At 45.9% G+C, this 17,539-nt stretch overlaps 1 protein-coding gene and 1 long non-coding RNA gene across 16 annotated transcripts in view; one reads left to right on the top strand and one right to left on the bottom strand.

The window, feature by feature from the left end:
• Positions 1–15,311, bottom strand: part of LOC137097699 (uncharacterized) — a 28,013-nt gene extending 12,702 nt beyond the window's left edge. The window contains exons 1-2 of the long non-coding RNA XR_010910369.1: positions 15,052–15,311; positions 12,002–12,692 (exon numbers count right to left, since the gene is read on the bottom strand). This is a non-coding gene — a long non-coding RNA (uncharacterized lncRNA). The remainder of the gene's footprint in view (positions 1–12,001; positions 12,693–15,051) is intronic.
• The window catches only part of TPM3 (tropomyosin 3), an 80,640-nt gene that overhangs the window by 4,039 nt on the left and 59,062 nt on the right, over positions 1–17,539 (top strand). For 2 of the 15 annotated variants that reach the window (XM_060757934.2, XM_060757937.2), the window contains exon 1: positions 15,368–15,549. The exons of 9 other annotated variants lie outside the window; for them this stretch is intronic. In XM_060757934.2, coding sequence (XP_060613917.1) covers positions 15,418–15,549 — 132 coding nt within the window. In that variant the 5' untranslated portion in view covers positions 15,368–15,417. Of the gene's footprint in view, positions 1–15,349; positions 15,550–17,539 lie in introns of those variants that run through there. 4 more of the 15 variants (XM_067472294.1, XM_060757938.2, XM_067472293.1 and 1 more) reach the window with 4 other exon arrangements.

The raw sequence follows: 17,539 nt of genomic DNA, 5'->3' as shown, positions 1-17,539 counted from the left end.
CAGATGATCTCAAGGTCCTCGTGGGCTCGTAGGCCGAGATGCGGTCTGCAAGGTATTTTATGTATATACTTTATGTATATTCTGCTCTAACAACACTATATGTATATTCCGCTCTAACAACAACAACACTTTATGTATATTCCGTTCTAACAACACTTTATGTATATTCTGCTCTAACAACACTTTACGTATATTCCGCTCTAACAACAACACTTCATGTATATTCCACTCTAACAACAACACTTTATGTATATTCTGCTCTAACAACACTATGTATATTCCGCTCTAACAACAACACTTTACGTATATTCCGCTCTAACAACAACACTTTATGTATATTCTGCTCTAACAACACTATGTATATTCCGCTCTAACAACAACAACAACACTTTATGTATATTCCACTTTATCTCCCCGAGGAGACTCAGAGCAGATTACTACACAGGTATGCAAATATTCAATGTCTTTAATACAGTGGAATAACTATGATACACAAATACACAGAACAGAGGTAAAGGCTTCCCCTTTCATGTCCGGCTTTTGGAGGCAATGCTCAACTCCGGCTATGGGGAGGTGCTCTTGTTCAGGATCTCGATTCATGACTTAGAAGAAGGGTTAGAAGGCATGATCATCACATTTGCAGACAGGACCAAGAGGTGAGGGGAAGTCCTAGGGAGGAGGGAGGGGGCTTCCTTTCTGCTGCCCTGGAGACTAGGACGCAATGGAGCAATGGCTTCAAACGACAGGAAAGAAAGGAGATGCCACCTCTTCCCGACTGTGAGAGAGAGCTGTTCAGCAGTGGAACTCTCTTGTGGTGGAGGCTCCTTCTTTGGAGGCTTTTTAGCAGAGTCTGGAGGGCCATCTGTAAGGAATGCTTTGATTGTGCATTCTGGAACTCCGTCATATGGCAGAGTAGATGGGGCCTCAGCTTCCACTCTGGGCCCCTCAACATTTGCAGCGCATTTTTTCGTGCAAAGGCTCTTCAGCGTGCAATGAGTAGCCATGGGCAAATGGGCCAAGCGACCTCTCGCTCCCCTCCCTGTGCCCTGACCCCTTGATAGGAGAAGCGGAAGCTGTGGGGAGGCAACGGGCAGAGAAAAGGAAGTGCCCTCCTTCCAGAAATAGACTTATCTCTTCCAGCAAACGTTGTGGTTAGAGCAACGTCACCCAACCTGCGGGCCACGTTTTGCACAATTTCAACTGCTCTCCAGACTGAGGGCTCTTCCACACTTCACGATTATTGCATGTTGAGAGTCCAAAGTCCTTTCACACACAGTCTCCAGAGTCAATCCACAAATATATCCATAAGCAAGATAGCATGAATCCAAGGCAGGCAACCTTTTCCACATATGAACTAGAAGCAAGAACACACTTAGAAATTTGAATCCACGAATTCCAAGAACATAGGAGCAAAAACCGAGAGTTGTTCACCTGAATACAACGTTGCTCCCAGCACAAACCGCTTTAAAAGGCCTCCATCTCTCCCATAACATCATTTCTCGCACACCTGCTTCTCTTCTCATTTACTTTATTTATTTATAACTTTTATATCCTGTACTTCTTTACCTCCGTGGAGAGACTCAGAACGGCTAACAGCAAAATTAAATGCAATACAATAAATAACATAATAAAATACATACATATAAAGCAATTAATCACATTAATAAACAACTCAGTCAAGACCATTGTGGTCATTAACTCTTAGTCTATATCAATCTGCAAATGCCTGACTCCAAAGCCAGGATTTTAGCTGCCTCCTGAAGGACAGGAGAGAGGGAGAGGCAGACCTAATCTCACCAGGGAGAAAGTTCCATAGCCGGGGGGCCACCACAGAGAAGGCCCTGTCTCTCGTCCCCATCAAACGTGTCTGCAAAGGTGGTGTGACCGAGAGCAGGGCCTCTCCGGAAGATCTTAAAGTCCTTGATGGTTTATAGGGGAAGATACGTTCGGATAGGTAAACCATGTCAGAGCCGTATAGGGTTTTGTAGGTTAAAACCAGCTTTGAATTGTGCTCGGAAGCTAATTGGCAGCCAGTGGAGCTGGTGTAACAGGCGAGTTGTGCGCTCCCTTTACCCCGCTCCGTGAGCAACTTGGCTGCTGAGTGTTAGACTAGTTGGAGCTTCCGAACAGTCTTCAGAGGCAACCCCACGTAGAGTGCGCTGCAGGAGTCTATTAGGGATGTAACCAGAGTGTGGACCACCATGGCCAAGTGAAGACTTCCCAAGGTACGGGTGCAGCTGGCGCACAAGTTTCATTATCTCTAAGCCTCTGGTAAAAGCAAGTCTATCTTTGTTGCATACCCTGTCTCCATAATTCCAAGCGTCTTGACCTAGACAAACATTTGTCTCCTCCATTCTCCCCGCTTGCACTTTTGGCAGGTTCTCATGAGAACTGATATAGCTTTCTCCAGTCTCCCGGGAACTGCCAGAAGATTCCTAAACAACTCTCTCCACGTGTCCAGAGTTGCCCTCCAAAAACAGCCTTTAGACAATGTTGTAAGTGAAAGAAAAATGCTTTACTTCAGCAAAAGATAAGCAAATGCAATTGAAAAGTGCAAAAGAAAACAAGGAAGTCTTAATCCAGACACAAATCAAAGTCTCTAAAAAAGTCCCAAAAGAAACACCAGCCTTTCATTGTACAACCAAGTCCTTAGCAGCAGACACAAAACAGATTCCATTGAAAACATCAGTATCAGGGTCGTTGTTATCAGCGAAAGCTGACTACTCCTGCTTCTGATTTATTTCCCTGAATTCCCCACACAGGAGTTGCTAGGGCGTCTCCCAATTAGCTCAGCGTTTTTAGCAGCTATTCTAGCTGAACGCCGTCTGTGCTCTGTCTCTTATTGTCTCTCTAGAAATGCACTTTCTGTTGCAACTCAGAGTAGGCTTCACCTTGCTCCCAAACACCACCACACAAGAGCTGTAGATTTTGTAGTTTATTGAGGGAAAACAAAGTCAAAACATAGAGTAAGCAATGCAAAGTTCCAAAGACCAAGGTTAAATGCAAAAGCAAAGTTCCAAAGATCCACAGGTAAAAACATGAAGCATAATCCTTTAAGCAATGATCAAACAAGAGTCCATGGTAAACAGTGAAACACAAGACCCAAAAAACCAAGATTCAGGAAGCCCAAAGCGTGCTGCTTAAAGCCAAGATTAATCCATAGAAGCTTTCATGGAAAGAGCCACGTTAAACTGACAATCTCTCTTGGTCAGTCAGAAGCCTAAATACCCTTTGCCATCATGAAAGCATTACGATGACCTTTTGCTGACCTGGCTTCTTTCTTATTAGCTAAACGAGAACTCCTCCTGACCCTCCAATCTAAGCGTTCTTGCCTGCTCATTAATTCACGATCTTCAATGCTCTCTTCTTTATTGGTTTGGTCCAGCTGGACCAAATCACCGTGGGAAGACTGAGCAGGCAAAGACAACTCCACCTGGCCGTTATCTAACTCAATGACATTCCTTTCCCTTGAGAACTGACTTGTTGTCTCCTCTGCTGCACTGTCCTCCGTCACACAGCGGGCAATGAACTAAGTCCTTAGCAGCAGACACAAAACAGATTCCATTGAAAACATCAGTATCAGGGTCGTTGTTACCAGCGAAAGCTGACTGCTCCTGCCTCTCGTTTATAGCAGGAGTTGCTAGGGCGTCTCCCAATTAGCTCAGCGTTTTTAGCAGCTATCAAATCTGAACGCCGTCTGTTCTCTTTTTTTTTTGTCTCTCTAGAAATGTGAGTACTTTCAAACCCTCCTCATCTTATTCTTCTTCACATTTCCCTGCTCCCCTTCCTCTTCCGAAGATGAGGAATCCCTAACACCGGGCCACTTCTATCTCCCTCTGGGCCCTCTGAATCTCTCCCAGCATCCCCTTCCTCGTCTTTTGAGCACTCAGAATCTGACCAGGCTAGGACGGGTACCTCTGTTTCAGCCAGCACAGCATCCCTGCTCTTGTTGAAGCCCTCAAGTCTTTCCCTTAAAAGTGGATTCTCTCGTGTGCGGCCCGCGGTAATTGGAATCGCAGGACATTCATAGCCCGAGGAAACTCTGAGTCACTTGAGCTTCGGGATGAGTGGAGACCACAGCAGGGTCCGGGGACGAGCCGGAAAGGAATGCCAGGGTTGCGCTCCCTTTCTCCGGGGTGACTCTCTCCCGTATTGTTGGCGGCCGTTTCCAGGAAAACAATGGGGTTGGGTTTCCCAGTTAGAGGAGGTCTGGCCGCCCCATCGGTCAAGCTCGTCGGGGCTGTCAGCGCCCGGCACAGCTGTCGCCTGGCATTTGGAGGGGATTATCTGTCCAGATTGACCGCCCTGAAAACATTTGACAGGCACAGGAACCAGAGTTGAGTGGAGCATCTCCGCTCTGTGGTTCGCGGAGCTTAGAGGATGATGGGAGTTGTAGTCCCCCAAAGGAATTTTGTTCAGTGCTGGTTGAGGGCAGGTGAAAGCTTGGAAGGAATTACTGAAGAGTCCCAGTTCCAAGTCTAAGCAACATATAGTTTCTGGGAGAGGCAACCGCCGCCGGCTGAAGATTTTGGTCAGCAAATTGATGGTTGTCTAATATGTTATTATTTTCCTTCCACTGTCATGCTTAAGACGTGCCCTGTCCATGTGTGGCAATACCTTGGCTAGCTTTAGGAACAACATCTTTGTATTGTCGAAGGCTTTCACAACCAGAATTACTAGGTTGTTGTAGGTCTTTCAGGCTGTATGGCCATGTTCGAGAAGCATTCTCTCCTGACGTTTCACCCACATCTATGCCAGGCATCCTCTGAGGTTGTAAGAAAATTGGGTTTCTATATCTGTGGAAAGCCCAGGGTGGGAGAAAGAACTCTTGTCTGTTGGAGGTAGGTGTGAATGTTTCAATTGGCCACCTTGATTAGCATTGAATGGCCTGACAGTTTTTAGGTGTGGCTTGTTACTGCCTGGGAGACTCCTTTGTTGAGAGGTAATGAGCTGTCCCTGATTGTTTCTCGTCTGGATTTCCCCTGTGTTTGAGTGTTGTCCTTTATTTACGTCAGGAGGGAATGCTTCTAGGCCAGTTTTTAGGTGTGGCTTGTTACTGCCTGGGGGAATCCTTTGTTGAGAGGTGATGAGCTGTCCCTGATGGTTTCTTGTCTGGAGTTCCCCTGTGTTTGAGTGTTGTTCTTTATTTACGTCAGGAGGGAATGCTTCTAGGCCGGTTTTTAGGTGTGCCTTGTTACTGCCTGGGAGAATCCTTTGTTGAGAGGTGATTAGCTGTCCCTATTTGTTTCTTGTCTGGAGCTCCCCTGTGTTTGAGTGTTGTTCTTTGTTTACATCAGGACGGAATGCTTTGAGGCCAGTTTTTACGTGTCGCTTGTTACTGTCTGGGCGAATCCTTTGTTGAGAGGTGGTTAACTGAATCTGATTGCAGTCCAACCGCATCGAGCCAAACTAACCACGAAATAAAGAAGGGTTTTCAGAGGAAGCCTTCCTTCTCCGCTCACTTGCACATCGGGTGTGAATCTGCACCCCGTTGCAGGGGATTGATAGTTTGTGGGGTGGGCCTTGATGGTTGACCCAGGGGACAAGCGGTATCATAGCACGAAAAGGCCCTGCAAAGCCAAAGGCAGCCTTCTTGGCGGGCTTCTCCTCCAGTCCCATCCTGCAGAGGGAGCAAAAGGATCCACACACTTTGATTCTCCTGCTGTTGATTGCAGCTTGGGTTGGGAGTTGCACACAACACAACTCCCCGTCTCACATCATAGGATGATAAAAGTGATAGTTTTTGATTGTGTACTCGCCTCTTCTTGAGGGTCAAGAGCGGGCACAACACAGTCATAAACGCACACCTAACAACCCAATGTATGTCCTTCACTCAAAAAATTGATTTTGTCATTTGGGAGTTGTAGTTGCTGGGATTTATAGTTCACCTACAATCAGAGAGCATGCTGAACCCCACCGACAATAGAATTGGACCAAACTTGGCACACAGAACTTCCACGATGAACAGAAAATACTGGAAGGGTTTGGTGGGCAGTGTCCTTTGGTTTTGGAGTTGTAGTTCACCTACATCCAGAGTGGACTCAAACAATGATGGATCTGGACCAAACTCGACACAAATACTCAATATGCCCAAATGTGAACACTGGTGGAGTTTGGGGAAAATAGAATCTTGACATTCGGGAGTTGTAGTTGCTGGGATTTATAGTTCACCTGCAATCAAAGACCATTCTGAACCCCACCAACGATAGAATTGAACCAAACTTGGCACACAGTTCTCCCATGACCAACAGAAAATACTGGAAGGGTTTGGTGGGCAGTGTCCTTTGGTTTTGGAGTTGTAGTTCACCTCCATCCAGAGAGCACTGTGGACTCCAACAATGATGTAGCTGGACCAAACTCTAGACAAATATACAATATGCCCAAATGTGAACACTGGTGGAGTTTGGGGAAAATAGAATCTTGACATTCGGGAGTTGTAGTTGCTGGGATTTGTAGTTCACCTACAATCACAGAGCATTCTGAACCCCACCAACGATAGAATTGGGCGAAACCTCCCACACAGAACCCCTATGTGGGCCACAGCAACATGTGGCAGGGGTCGACTACTACTACTACTACTACTACTAGTAATAATAATAATAATAATAATAATAATAATATTGACTCAAATAATAATAATAATAAAATTGCTCTGAGTTGCCTTCGGGCTGATATGAGCGGGGTAGAAATAATGCAAATAAATAAATAAATTCACGCGAAGATCATATTTGACAAAAGGTTAAGATCTCTAACATAATAATAATGATAATGATAATAATAATAATAATAATACTAGCCAGGCTGACCCTTGACGCCCAGGCTAGGCCTTGCAATGGGGAGGGGGTGGTCTTCCTTCCTTTCTCTATCTCCCCCTGGCATGCCTTCCTTTCCCGCAGCCTCTGATTCAGCAGGACAGGAATACAAGTCTGTGGGGCTCCTGACCATCTGGAGCGGCTTGGAGGAAGTGACTTGGCGGAATCCTCCTTGCAAAGCCCTTGGCATCTGTCACTCCCTGCTTCACGTCTCCCAGTGGTCTTTGGCATTTGCACATTAGTGTCCGCCGCCCGTGAGACATTCCTTGGCGTCTAAGGTTGCTCTCGCCTCCTTAAAGACAGGCCGAGGCACTCCAAGTGGGCAGCTAAGGTTTCTCTCGGCTTGCCACTCTTCCTCCTGGCCAGCCATCGCAGCCCATTTGAGAGACCATTGGAGAACTATCTCTCTCTTCCGGGAGGCCTACCCAACCAAATTTAACAGGGCCCTTCTACACTGCCATGTAACCCAGAATATCAAGGCAGAAAACCCACTATATATTATTATTATTATTATTATTATTATTATTATTATTATTATATCAAGGCAGAAAATCCACAATATAATAATAATAATAATAATAATAATAATAATAATAATAATATAGTAGTAGTGGTAGTAGAAACACAACAAGATGAGTCCACAGCAAACAAGGTCACTCTGCTGGCTGTTGTATTGTATTATTATTATTACAATAATTAGTATTATAATAATTATTTGAAACACAACAAGATATTATTATTATTATTATTATTATTATTATTAACACAACAAGATGAGTCCACAGCAAGCAAGATCACTCTGCTAGTTATTGTATTATTATTATTATTATTATTATTATTATTATTATTATTATTATTAGACACACAACAAGATGAATCCACAGCAAACATGATCACTCTGCTGGCTGTTGTATTATTATTATTATTATTATTATTATTATTATTATTATAAACACAACAAGATAAGTCCACAGCAAGCAAGATCACTCTGCTAGTTATTGTATTATTATTATTATTATTATTATTATTATTATTATTAGACACACAACAAGATGAATCCACAGCAAACATGATCACTCTGCTGGCTGTTGTATTATTATTATTATTATTATTATTATTATTATTATTAGACACACAACAAGATGAATCCACAGCAAACATGATCACTCTGCTGGCTGTTGTATTATTATTATTATTATTATTATTATTATTATTAGACACACAACAAGATGAATCCACAGCAAACATGATCACTCTGCTGGCTGTTGTATTATTATTATTATTATTATTATTATTATTATTAGACACACAACAAGATGAATCCACAGCAAACATAATCACTCTGCTGGCTGTTGTATTATTATTATTATTATTATTATTATTATTATTATTATTATTAGACACACAACAAGATGAATCCACAGCAAACATAATCACTCTGCTGGCTGTTGTATTATTATTATTATTATTATTATTATTATTATTATTATAAACACAACAAGATGAGTCCACAGCCAACAAGATCACTCCGCTGGCTGTTTATTGTATTATTATTATTATTATTATTATTATTATTATTATTAGAAACACAACAAGATGAATCCACAGCAAACAAGATCACTCCGCTGGCTGTTTATTGTATTATTATTATTATTATTATTATTAGACACACAACAAGATGAATCCACAGCAAACATGATCACTAGTACTACTAGTAGTAGTAGTAGTAGTAGCAGCAGCAGTAGTAGAACCACACAGCAAACAAGATGACTCTGCTGGCTGTTGTATTATTATTATTATTAGTAGTAGTAGTAGTAGCAGCAGCAGCAGTAGTAGAACCACACAGCAAACAAGATGACTCTGCTGGCTGTTGTATTATTATTATTATTATTATTATTATTATTATTATTATTAGAAACACAACAAGATGAGTCCACAGCAAACAAGATGACTCTGCTGGCTGTTGTATTGTTGTTGTTGTTGTTGTTGTTACTGCCATCCTATTTCTTCAAAGTTCGACAGGGAAGAAAGCTGTCAGGAGGAGAACCGGTCCCTTTGAAACCTATGGATGGACTCTGAATATTGATTTTCGAACTTGGTTTGCAATGGTTGAAAGCAGACTTGAAATGGCCATCCGGAGTGTGGCATGGACCTCCCACCCACATTGCAAAGTAAAAGGAAACACACCAGGGGCCTGGCTTCTCCTATCTCCGAATGATCAGGGAAGACGATCGGTTTGGGGCAGGCTGTGTGCGTGTGTGCCTCGATGTGTGCTGTGCAAGAGGCAAGCGCTCACCGGAATGGAATGCTCCCCAGCCCTTCTCCTCCTTCCCCCCGCGGAAGCCCCAGATCCCGCTCGGCAGAGGTGAAACCGAGTCCTCATGCCCATATATGTACCTAGATGCTTTCTCAACCCTCCGGAGGGTTTGTCTTCATGGTAGGAGAATTGGGTGGGAAAGGGCCCAGGAATGTGGAAGACCAGAGAGGCCTTCATGGCTGTGGAGACAGAGGGACAGTGATGGATGGAGAGAGGGGCGCTGAGACCAGGCCCGGGGTCAAAGGGCATCTTCAGAAAATGTCCCTCCGACAACGCTGGCATCCGCTTCCCACCGGGACAGAAGGCTGGCCAAGGCTATCCTTGAACCCACAACTTCCCAAAGTTTCCATGTTTTGAGACCTGCATTCTTTCCCAACACGGGAATTCAATGTTATTAGCAAACTGCGGGTCAAACCAAATCATTATAAGGCTTATATATTTGTTTCAACAGGCTTTTGACCTTTGATCTGTTGTTTTAATTTGTGTTAGATTCCAGTTTGTTTTGTAAGCTGCTCCGAGCCCTAGGGAAGTGGCGGCATATACGTTTGAATAATAGTACTTTGAATGCCACATCATGAGGAGACAGCAAAGCCTAGAGAAGGGAATGATGCTGGAGAAAGTGGAAGGCAAAAGGAAGAGGGGCCGACCCAGGGCAAGATGGATGGATAGCATCCTTGAAGTGACTGGACTGACCTTGAAGGAGCTGGGGGTGGTGACGGCCGACAGGGAGCTCTGGCGTGGGCTGGTCCATGAGGTCACGAAGAGTCGGAGACGACTGAACGAATGAACAACAAAAAATAAAAAATAAATAAATAAAAAATAAATAAGAGTGTCATACGACATATATATATATATATATATATATATATATATAATATTCAATATCATTGGACATTTTCCCTTCACAATCCTTATGTACGAGGGTTGAATGAAAAATAATGCCTCCATCTTTGTACCTTTGTAACAACACAACTGTTCAATGCTAAGGCTTCCTGCCAAAATGGAACTGTAGAGGAGAGTCTACTGAACAAGCCAGTACCTGCCGCATACCAGTCCTACCATCTGTTGAGGAGTTACAAAGATGGAAGAATTACTTTGTCTGCTAAGGCTTCCCATCAAAATGGAACTGTAGAGGAGAGTCCACTGAATAAGCCAGTACCTGCCGCATACCAGTACTGCCATCTGTTGATGAGTTACGAAGGTGGAGGCATTACTTTGATTGCTAAGGCTTCCCATCAAAATGGAACTGTGGAGGAGAGTCTACTGAACAAGCCAGTACCTGCCATATACCAGTCCTACCATCTGTTGAGGAGTTACGAAGATGGAGGCATTACTTTGTCTGCTAAGGCTTCCGGCCAAAATGGAACTGTGGAGGAGAGTCTACTGAACAAGCCAGTACCTGCCGCATACCAGTACTGCCATCTGTTGAGGAGTTAATTAAGATAGAGGCATTACTTTTCATTCAACCCTCATACTATAGTTGTGCCTTCCCTAGTTTCCTCTGTGGCTGCTCCATGGCGTTCACCACAAACATCACTGTCAACAGATTTTCCCAATTAGAAACGTATCAGTTGTAGTGGTAATCGCTGCAACTCCATCAACACGTTGCATGCTGATTCTGGTGTGAGAGAATCAGCCGTCTACAAAGACGTTTCCCAGGGGACGCCCAGATGTGTTACAATCCTGCGAGGAAGCTTCTCTCATATATGTGAGGACTATCACAAAGGAATATTACAAAGGATTACCACCTCACCCGCTTCATAGGAAACATGACACAAAACAGGAGCTTTTTTGTTGAGTTCCAGGGCCAGAGAAGCAGATGGCGGAAACAGAAGAACGGCCTGCCTCAGGAGAGCATGCTTACTCCATCCATGTTTAACATCTACACAAATGACCAGCCACAGCCAGAAGGGACAGAGAGTTTCATCTATGCTGATGATCGTGCCATCACCGCTCAAGCAGGGAGCTTTGAGATGGTTGAAGAGAAGCTCTCCGAAGCTTGCTCCATCACTGTTTAACATTTACACAAAAATGACCAGCCACTGCCAGAAGTGACAGAATTTCATCTATGCTGATGATCATGTCATCACCGCTCAAGCAGAGATCTTTGAAATGGGTGAACGGAAGCTCTCTGAAACCCTCCAAAGAGTGGGTACTGGGGGCCAACTGTAATGTTTCTACGTAGTGGTCAGTACTGTTTTGATTCTCCCCTGATGTTTTCCTGGTGTGGAATGGCTGGGTTAGCCATGTTCAACCAGCAGCATTTCCTTTTACCTTTCAGTGTCAGTGGGAGTTGCTATTTCATGTTTGCGTTCAACCATTGCAAACCTTTGCAAATTTGAAATTCAGAGCCCAGCAATACATTTCAAAGCTTCCTTCCCTTTCAAGAAGAAACACGATGGCAGTAAAGAAAGAATACATGCCGTCCCCAAGATACAAACATCTGACTTACAAATGACTCGTAGTTAAGAACAAGGCTGAGACAACAGAAAGAGTGTGGACTCAGATAATCCAGTTCAAAGCAGATACTGTGGATTATCTGCATTGATATTCTGGGCTATACGGCTGTGTGGAAAGGCTCACAGATGCAGGCCAAATGTCAGGAGAGAATGCTACTGGAACATGGCCATGCAGCCCAAAAAACTCACAGCAAGCCAGTGATTCCAGGCACAAGAGCTTTTGACTACTTACATTTTTGGACTAGCAAACTTTTCCCTATTTGTACGATAGTATATAGTCTAACACTGCTACTATACAGGAGGGTAAGGCTGCTGTATATAGTATGTATGTATATATACACACACATGCACACACTTCTTGGCCTGCCACAGCCTCAATTGTGAATGCTGAGGGAAGCGAATACGTTTCTCACCTTCCAAAAAGGGGTCTGTGTGGTCCAGAGCATCCGCAAGACCTCCACCGCTTGCTTCCTCTTGATTAGCATTGGGTAGACTTGCAGCTGCAAAGTCAATCAGTGAGGGTCTCTGTGTCGAGGTAGCCTGGCCTCTGTTGCCTGGAGGCACCCTCTGTGGAATGATGTTCAGGGTAGGAGGAAGAAACGTCTGTTTGAAGTATGGATGTTGCAGTGAGCAAGCTTTGATTAGCATTGAGTGGCCGTGAAGCTGCAAAGTCAATCAGCGAGGGAATCTCCATATAAGTTGCCTGGCTGTTGTTGCCTGGAGGCACCCTCTGTGGAATGATGTCCAGTGTGGGAGGAAGAATCCTTGTCTGTTTACAGCAGGTGTGGATGTTGCATTTAGCAAGCTTGAAGAGCAACAAGTTGCCTTAAAGCTGAAAAGCCAATCAGTGAGGGTCTCTGCAGAGAGGTAGCTTGGCTATTATTGCCTGGAGGCACCCTCTGTGGAATGATGTTCAGGGCTGGAGAAAGAAGCTTTTTCTGTTTGAAGCAAGTGTGGATGTTGCACTTGGCAAGCTTGATTAGCACTGAGTAGCCTCGCAGCTGCAAAGTCAATCAGTGAGGGTCTCTGCATGGAGGTAGCCTGGCTGTTGTTGCCTGGAGGTGTCCTCTGTGGAATGATGTCCAGGGTGGGAAGAACCCTTGCCTGTTGGAAGAGAGTGTTGCAATGAGCAAGCTGGAATAGCCACGAGTACCCTTAAAGTTGTGAAGACAATCAGTGAGGGTCTCTGCACAGAGGTGTCAAACTGCATTCATTCCTCACTGCGGACGCATCTTTAGCCGGCTTTAATTGGCGGCTAATGCCAATGCTGGGTTGTAGTTGATGCCGAGGAGGGCCTGTATGCATAATTGCATGGATTATTGTTGACTTGTGTTCAAGCTCTGAGGCCTAGTCAGGCCTTGCCAACCGAGGCCTAGATTTTGTAGTCATGCCTTGCCAACAGAGGCCTACCTTTCTTAGTCAGGCCTTGCCAATTGAGGCCTACCTTTTTTAGTCAGGCCTTTCCAACTGAGGCCTACCTTTTTAAGTCAGGCCTTGCCAACCAAGGCCCACTTTTTGTAGTCAGGCTTTGCTAACTGAGACCTACCTTCTTTAGTCAGGCCTTGCCAACCGAGGCCTACCTTTCTTAGTCAGGCCTTGCCAACTGAGGCCTAGATTTTGTAGTCACGCCTTGCATAGAGAGGCCTATCTTTTGTAGTCAGGCCTTTCCAACCAAGGCCTTGCCAACAGAGGCCTACGTTCCTTAGTCAGGCCTTGCCAGCCGAGGCCTACCTTTCTTAGTCAGGTCTTACCAATGGAGGCCTACCTTTTGTAGCCAGGCCTTGCCAACCAAGGCCTAATTTTTTAACCCAGGCCTTGCCAACGGAGGCCTAGATTTTGTAGTCATGCCTTACCAATGGAGGCCTACCTTTTGTAGTCAGGCCTTGTCAACTGAGGCCTACCTTCTTTAGTCAAGCCTTACCAACCAAGGCCTACGTTTTTTAGTCAGGCCTTGCCAACTGAGGCCTAGATTTTGTAGCCAGGCCTTGCTAAGAGAGGCCTTTTTGTAGTCAGGCCTTACCAACTGAGGCCTACCTTCTTTAGTCAGGCCTTTCCAACTGAGGCCTACCTTTCTTAGTCTGGCCTACCTTATTTAGTCAAGCCTTGCCAACCGAGGCCTACCTTTCTTAGTCTGGTCTATCTTTTTTAGTCAGGCCTTTCCAACTGAGGCCTAATTTTTTAGCCAGGCCTTGCCAACCGAGGCCTACCTTTTGTAGTCAGGCCTTGCCAACCAAGGCCTAGATTTTGTAGTCAGGCCTTACCAACAGAGGCCTATGTTCCTTAGTCAAGCCTTGCCAACTGAGGCCTATGTTCTTTAGTCAGGCCTTGCCAACTGAGGAGGCCTACCATTCTTTACTCAGGCCTTGCCAACGGAGGCCTACCTTCTTTAGTCAGGTCTTACCAATGGAGGCCTACCTTCTTTAGTCAAGCCTTGCCAACTGAGGCCTACCTTTCTTAGTCAGGCCTTGCCAACTGAGGCCTACCTTCTTTAGTCAAGCCTTGCCAACTGAGGCCTACCTTCTTTAGTCAGGCCTTTCCAACTGAGGCCTACCTTTCTTAGTCAAACCTTGCCAACTGAGGCCTGCCTTTTTTAGTCAAGCCTTGCCAACTGAGGCCTACCTTTTCTAGTGAGGCCTTTCCAACGGAGGCCTACCTTTCTTAGTCAGGTCTACCTTTTTTAGTCAGGCCTTTCCAACTGAGGCCTACCTTCTTTAGTCAAGCCTTACCAACTGAGGCCTACCTTTCTTAGTCTGGCCTACCTTTTGTAGTCAAGCCTTGCCAACCGAGGCCTACCTTTCTTAGTCTGGTCTATCTTTTTTAGTCAGGCCTTTCCAACCGAGGCCTAATTTTTTAGCCAGGCCTTGCCAACCGAGGCCTACCTTTTGTAGTCAGGCCTTGCCAACCAAGGCCTAGATTTTGTAGTCAGGCCTTGCCAACCGAGGCCTAGATTTTGTAGTCATGCCTTGCCAATTGAGGCCTACCTTCTTTAGTCAAGCCTTGCCAACTGAGGCCTAGATTTTGTAGTCATGCCTTGCCAATTGAGGCCTACCTCCTTTAGTCAAGCCTTGCCAATTGAGGCCTACTTTTTTGTAGTCAAGCCTTGCCAACCAAGGCCTAGGGTTTTGCAGTCAGGCCTTACCAACTGAGGCCTACCTTTTGTAGTCAGGCCTAGCTAACTGAGGCCTACCTTCTTTAGTCAAGCCTTGCCAACCAAGGCCTAGATTTTGTAGTCACGATTTGCATAGAGAGGCCTACCTTTTGTAGTCAGGCCTTACCAACAGAGGCCTACGTTCCTTAGTCAAGCCTTGCTAACTGAGGCCTATGTTCTTTAGTCAGGTCTTGCCAACCGAGGAGGCCTAGATATTATAGTCATGCCTTGCCAATTGAGGCCTACCTTCTTTAGTCAAGCCTTGACAACTGAGGCCTGCCTTTATTTAGTCAGGTCTTTCCAACTGAGGCCTACCTTTTTTAGTCAGGCCTTTCCAACCCAGACCTGCCTTTTTGGCCTCCAGTGAATCCTTGAATCTGCCCCCAGCCATTTGTTCTTTTTTGTATATATAGAATTCCCGACGTGTGTGGAAATTTCCGACGTAAAAGACTTTCGGAATGGCGGCAGGAGAGTGAAGGAAAAGTGCGGCCTAGGCCCGTTTCCATGGCAACGGGGCGGCCTGGGAGTGATGATGGGGTGAGGAGGAGCAGCAGTAGCATCCGGGTCCTCCTCCTCCTCCGCCCTTCTCTGGCGACGTCACCCGGGCGTGTTCGGGTATTTGAGGGCGGGGAGGCGAAGGGCGTCTTCTCCTTCTTCCTTTCCCTCATTCTCGGGGCGGCCATGGCGGGAGCCACGACCATCGAGGCGGTGAAGCGCAAGATCCAGGTGCTGCAGCAGCACGCCGACGAGGCCGACGAGAGGGCCGAGCGCCTCCAGCGAGAGGCCGAGGCCGAGAGGCGCGCCCGAGAACAGGTAGGCCGGCAGGAAACAGCAGGCCTCACTCGGGCCTACCCTTCAGGGCTTTGGGACTCCAACTCCCACCATTCCTCACAGCCTCAGGCCCCTTCCTTTCCCCCCTCAGCCGCTTAAGCGGCTGAGGGGGGAAAGGAAAGGGCCTGAGGCTGTGAGGAATGGTGGGAGTTGGAGTCCCAAAGCTCTGGAAGGAGGGAGTCTCCCTCTGGATCCTTTCCCCTTCCATCCACATGTATTTTGTGTGCAGAACATGGTCACCCAACCCCGCCTTGGCCCTTCAGCATCTCCAGTTCATGGGAGGAATGGGAGAGAAGAAAGAAGGGAGGGAGGAAAAGGAGAAGAAGGAAGGAGGAAAGGAAGAGATAGAGAGAAAGAAGAAGGGAGGAGGGAAGGAAGAAGGAAGGGAGAAGTAGAGAAAGGGAGGAAGAGAAGAAGGGGAGAGAAGGAGGAGAGAGGAAGACTAGGAAGGGAGGGATGGAGAGAAAGAAGAAGGGAGGGAGAGGAAGGCAGGGAGAAAAGAAGGGAGAAGTAGAGAAGGAAAAGAAGGGAGGGAGGAAGAAAGTAAGACGAGAGATAGAGAGAAAGAAGAAGGGGGAAGGAAGGGAGAGAGGAAAAGGAGAAGAAGAGAAAGGGAGGGAGAAGGGAGAGGAGAAGGAAGGGATGGAGAAAGAGAAGAAGGGAAGGGGGAGAGAAAGACAAGAAGGGAGGAATTGAAAGAAAAAGGAAGGGAGGAGGAAAGGAAGGGAGAGGAAAAGAAGGGAAAGAGAAAGGGAGGGAGAAGGGAAGGGAGAAAGGAAGAGAAGAAAGAAGGAATGGAGAAAGAGAAGAAAGGGAGGGAAGGAGCAAGGGAGAGAGGAAGATGAGGAAGGGAGGGATAGAGAGAAAAAGGAAGGGAAGAAGGGAGAGGAAGGGAGAGAGAAAAGAAGGGAGAAGTAGAGAAAGGAGGGCGAAGGGAGAGGAAGAGAAGAAAGGAGGGAGGGAGAGAAAGGCAGGAGGAAAGGAAGAAGGAGGAAAGGAAGGGAAGGGAGGAAGTGAATGAGGGAGGGAGGAAAGAGTAATGGAGGGAGGAAGAGAAGAGAAAAAGGAAGAGAGGAAGTGAAGAAAGGGAGGAAAAGAGGTAAGAGGGAAAGGAGAGAGGAAGGGAAGAAGGGAGAGCATGAAAGGGAGGGTGGAAGAGAAGTAGGGAGAGAGGAAGTGAAGCAGAGACAAAAGAAGGAAGAGAGGAAGAAGAAAAGGAAGAGAGGAAATGAAGAAAGTGAGGAAAAGAGGTAAGGAAAGGGAAGTAGGGAGAGGATGAAAGGAAGGGAGGAAGAGAAGTAGAGAGAGGGGAAGGGAAGCAGAGATGAAAGAAGGGAGGAAGGGAGAGAGGAAAGGGAGGAAGGAGAAAAGGAAGAGAGTAAGCAGATTCCTCCCCTCAAGGGTCTTCTACATCTTCTCCCAGAACCCCCTGCACCTCCCCAAGAGTCCAATGTGTCTTCTTCTGAATGGTTTCCCTTCTCTTCAGGACCATCTTCTTTTCTTCTCACTAGAAAGCTCTGCGTTCTCCCTAGATCCCAGGATCGGATCTCAGATTATCTGGCAGATTATCATCCAGTTCAAAGCAGAGAACCAGGGATCAGATCCTGGGATATCAAGGCAGTATAGGCCCCTTTGATTGCTTACAATGATTTATATCTATACGTTGTTTACTGTTGTTTGATTTTGCATTGTATTCTTAACATGGTTGGAAAGCAGTTTGAGTCCTCACTCTGGGAGAAAAACGGCATATCAATAAAGATGTATTATTGTTATGTTGTTATCTGCTTTGGTAATCTGGATTATATGTCAGTGTGGAAGGGACCTCAGTCTTCTGAAGCTTCTCCCAGAATCCTCTGCACCTCTCCAAGACTTCTATGCATTCCCCAAAGGGCCCTCTGCTTTTGTTCCCTACAAAAAGGCTTGTGTTCCCCCAGAATGCCCTGCTTTTTCCTCCCAGAATCCCCTGCGTGCA

The sequence above is a fragment of the Anolis sagrei genome, chromosome 12, assembly GCF_037176765.1.
Source record: "Anolis sagrei isolate rAnoSag1 chromosome 12, rAnoSag1.mat, whole genome shotgun sequence".
In the NCBI taxonomy this organism is placed as follows: Eukaryota; Metazoa; Chordata; class Lepidosauria; order Squamata; family Dactyloidae; genus Anolis; species Anolis sagrei.
Note: the sequence above shows the minus strand (reverse complement) of the source record. Positions and strands in the feature narration are given on the sequence as shown.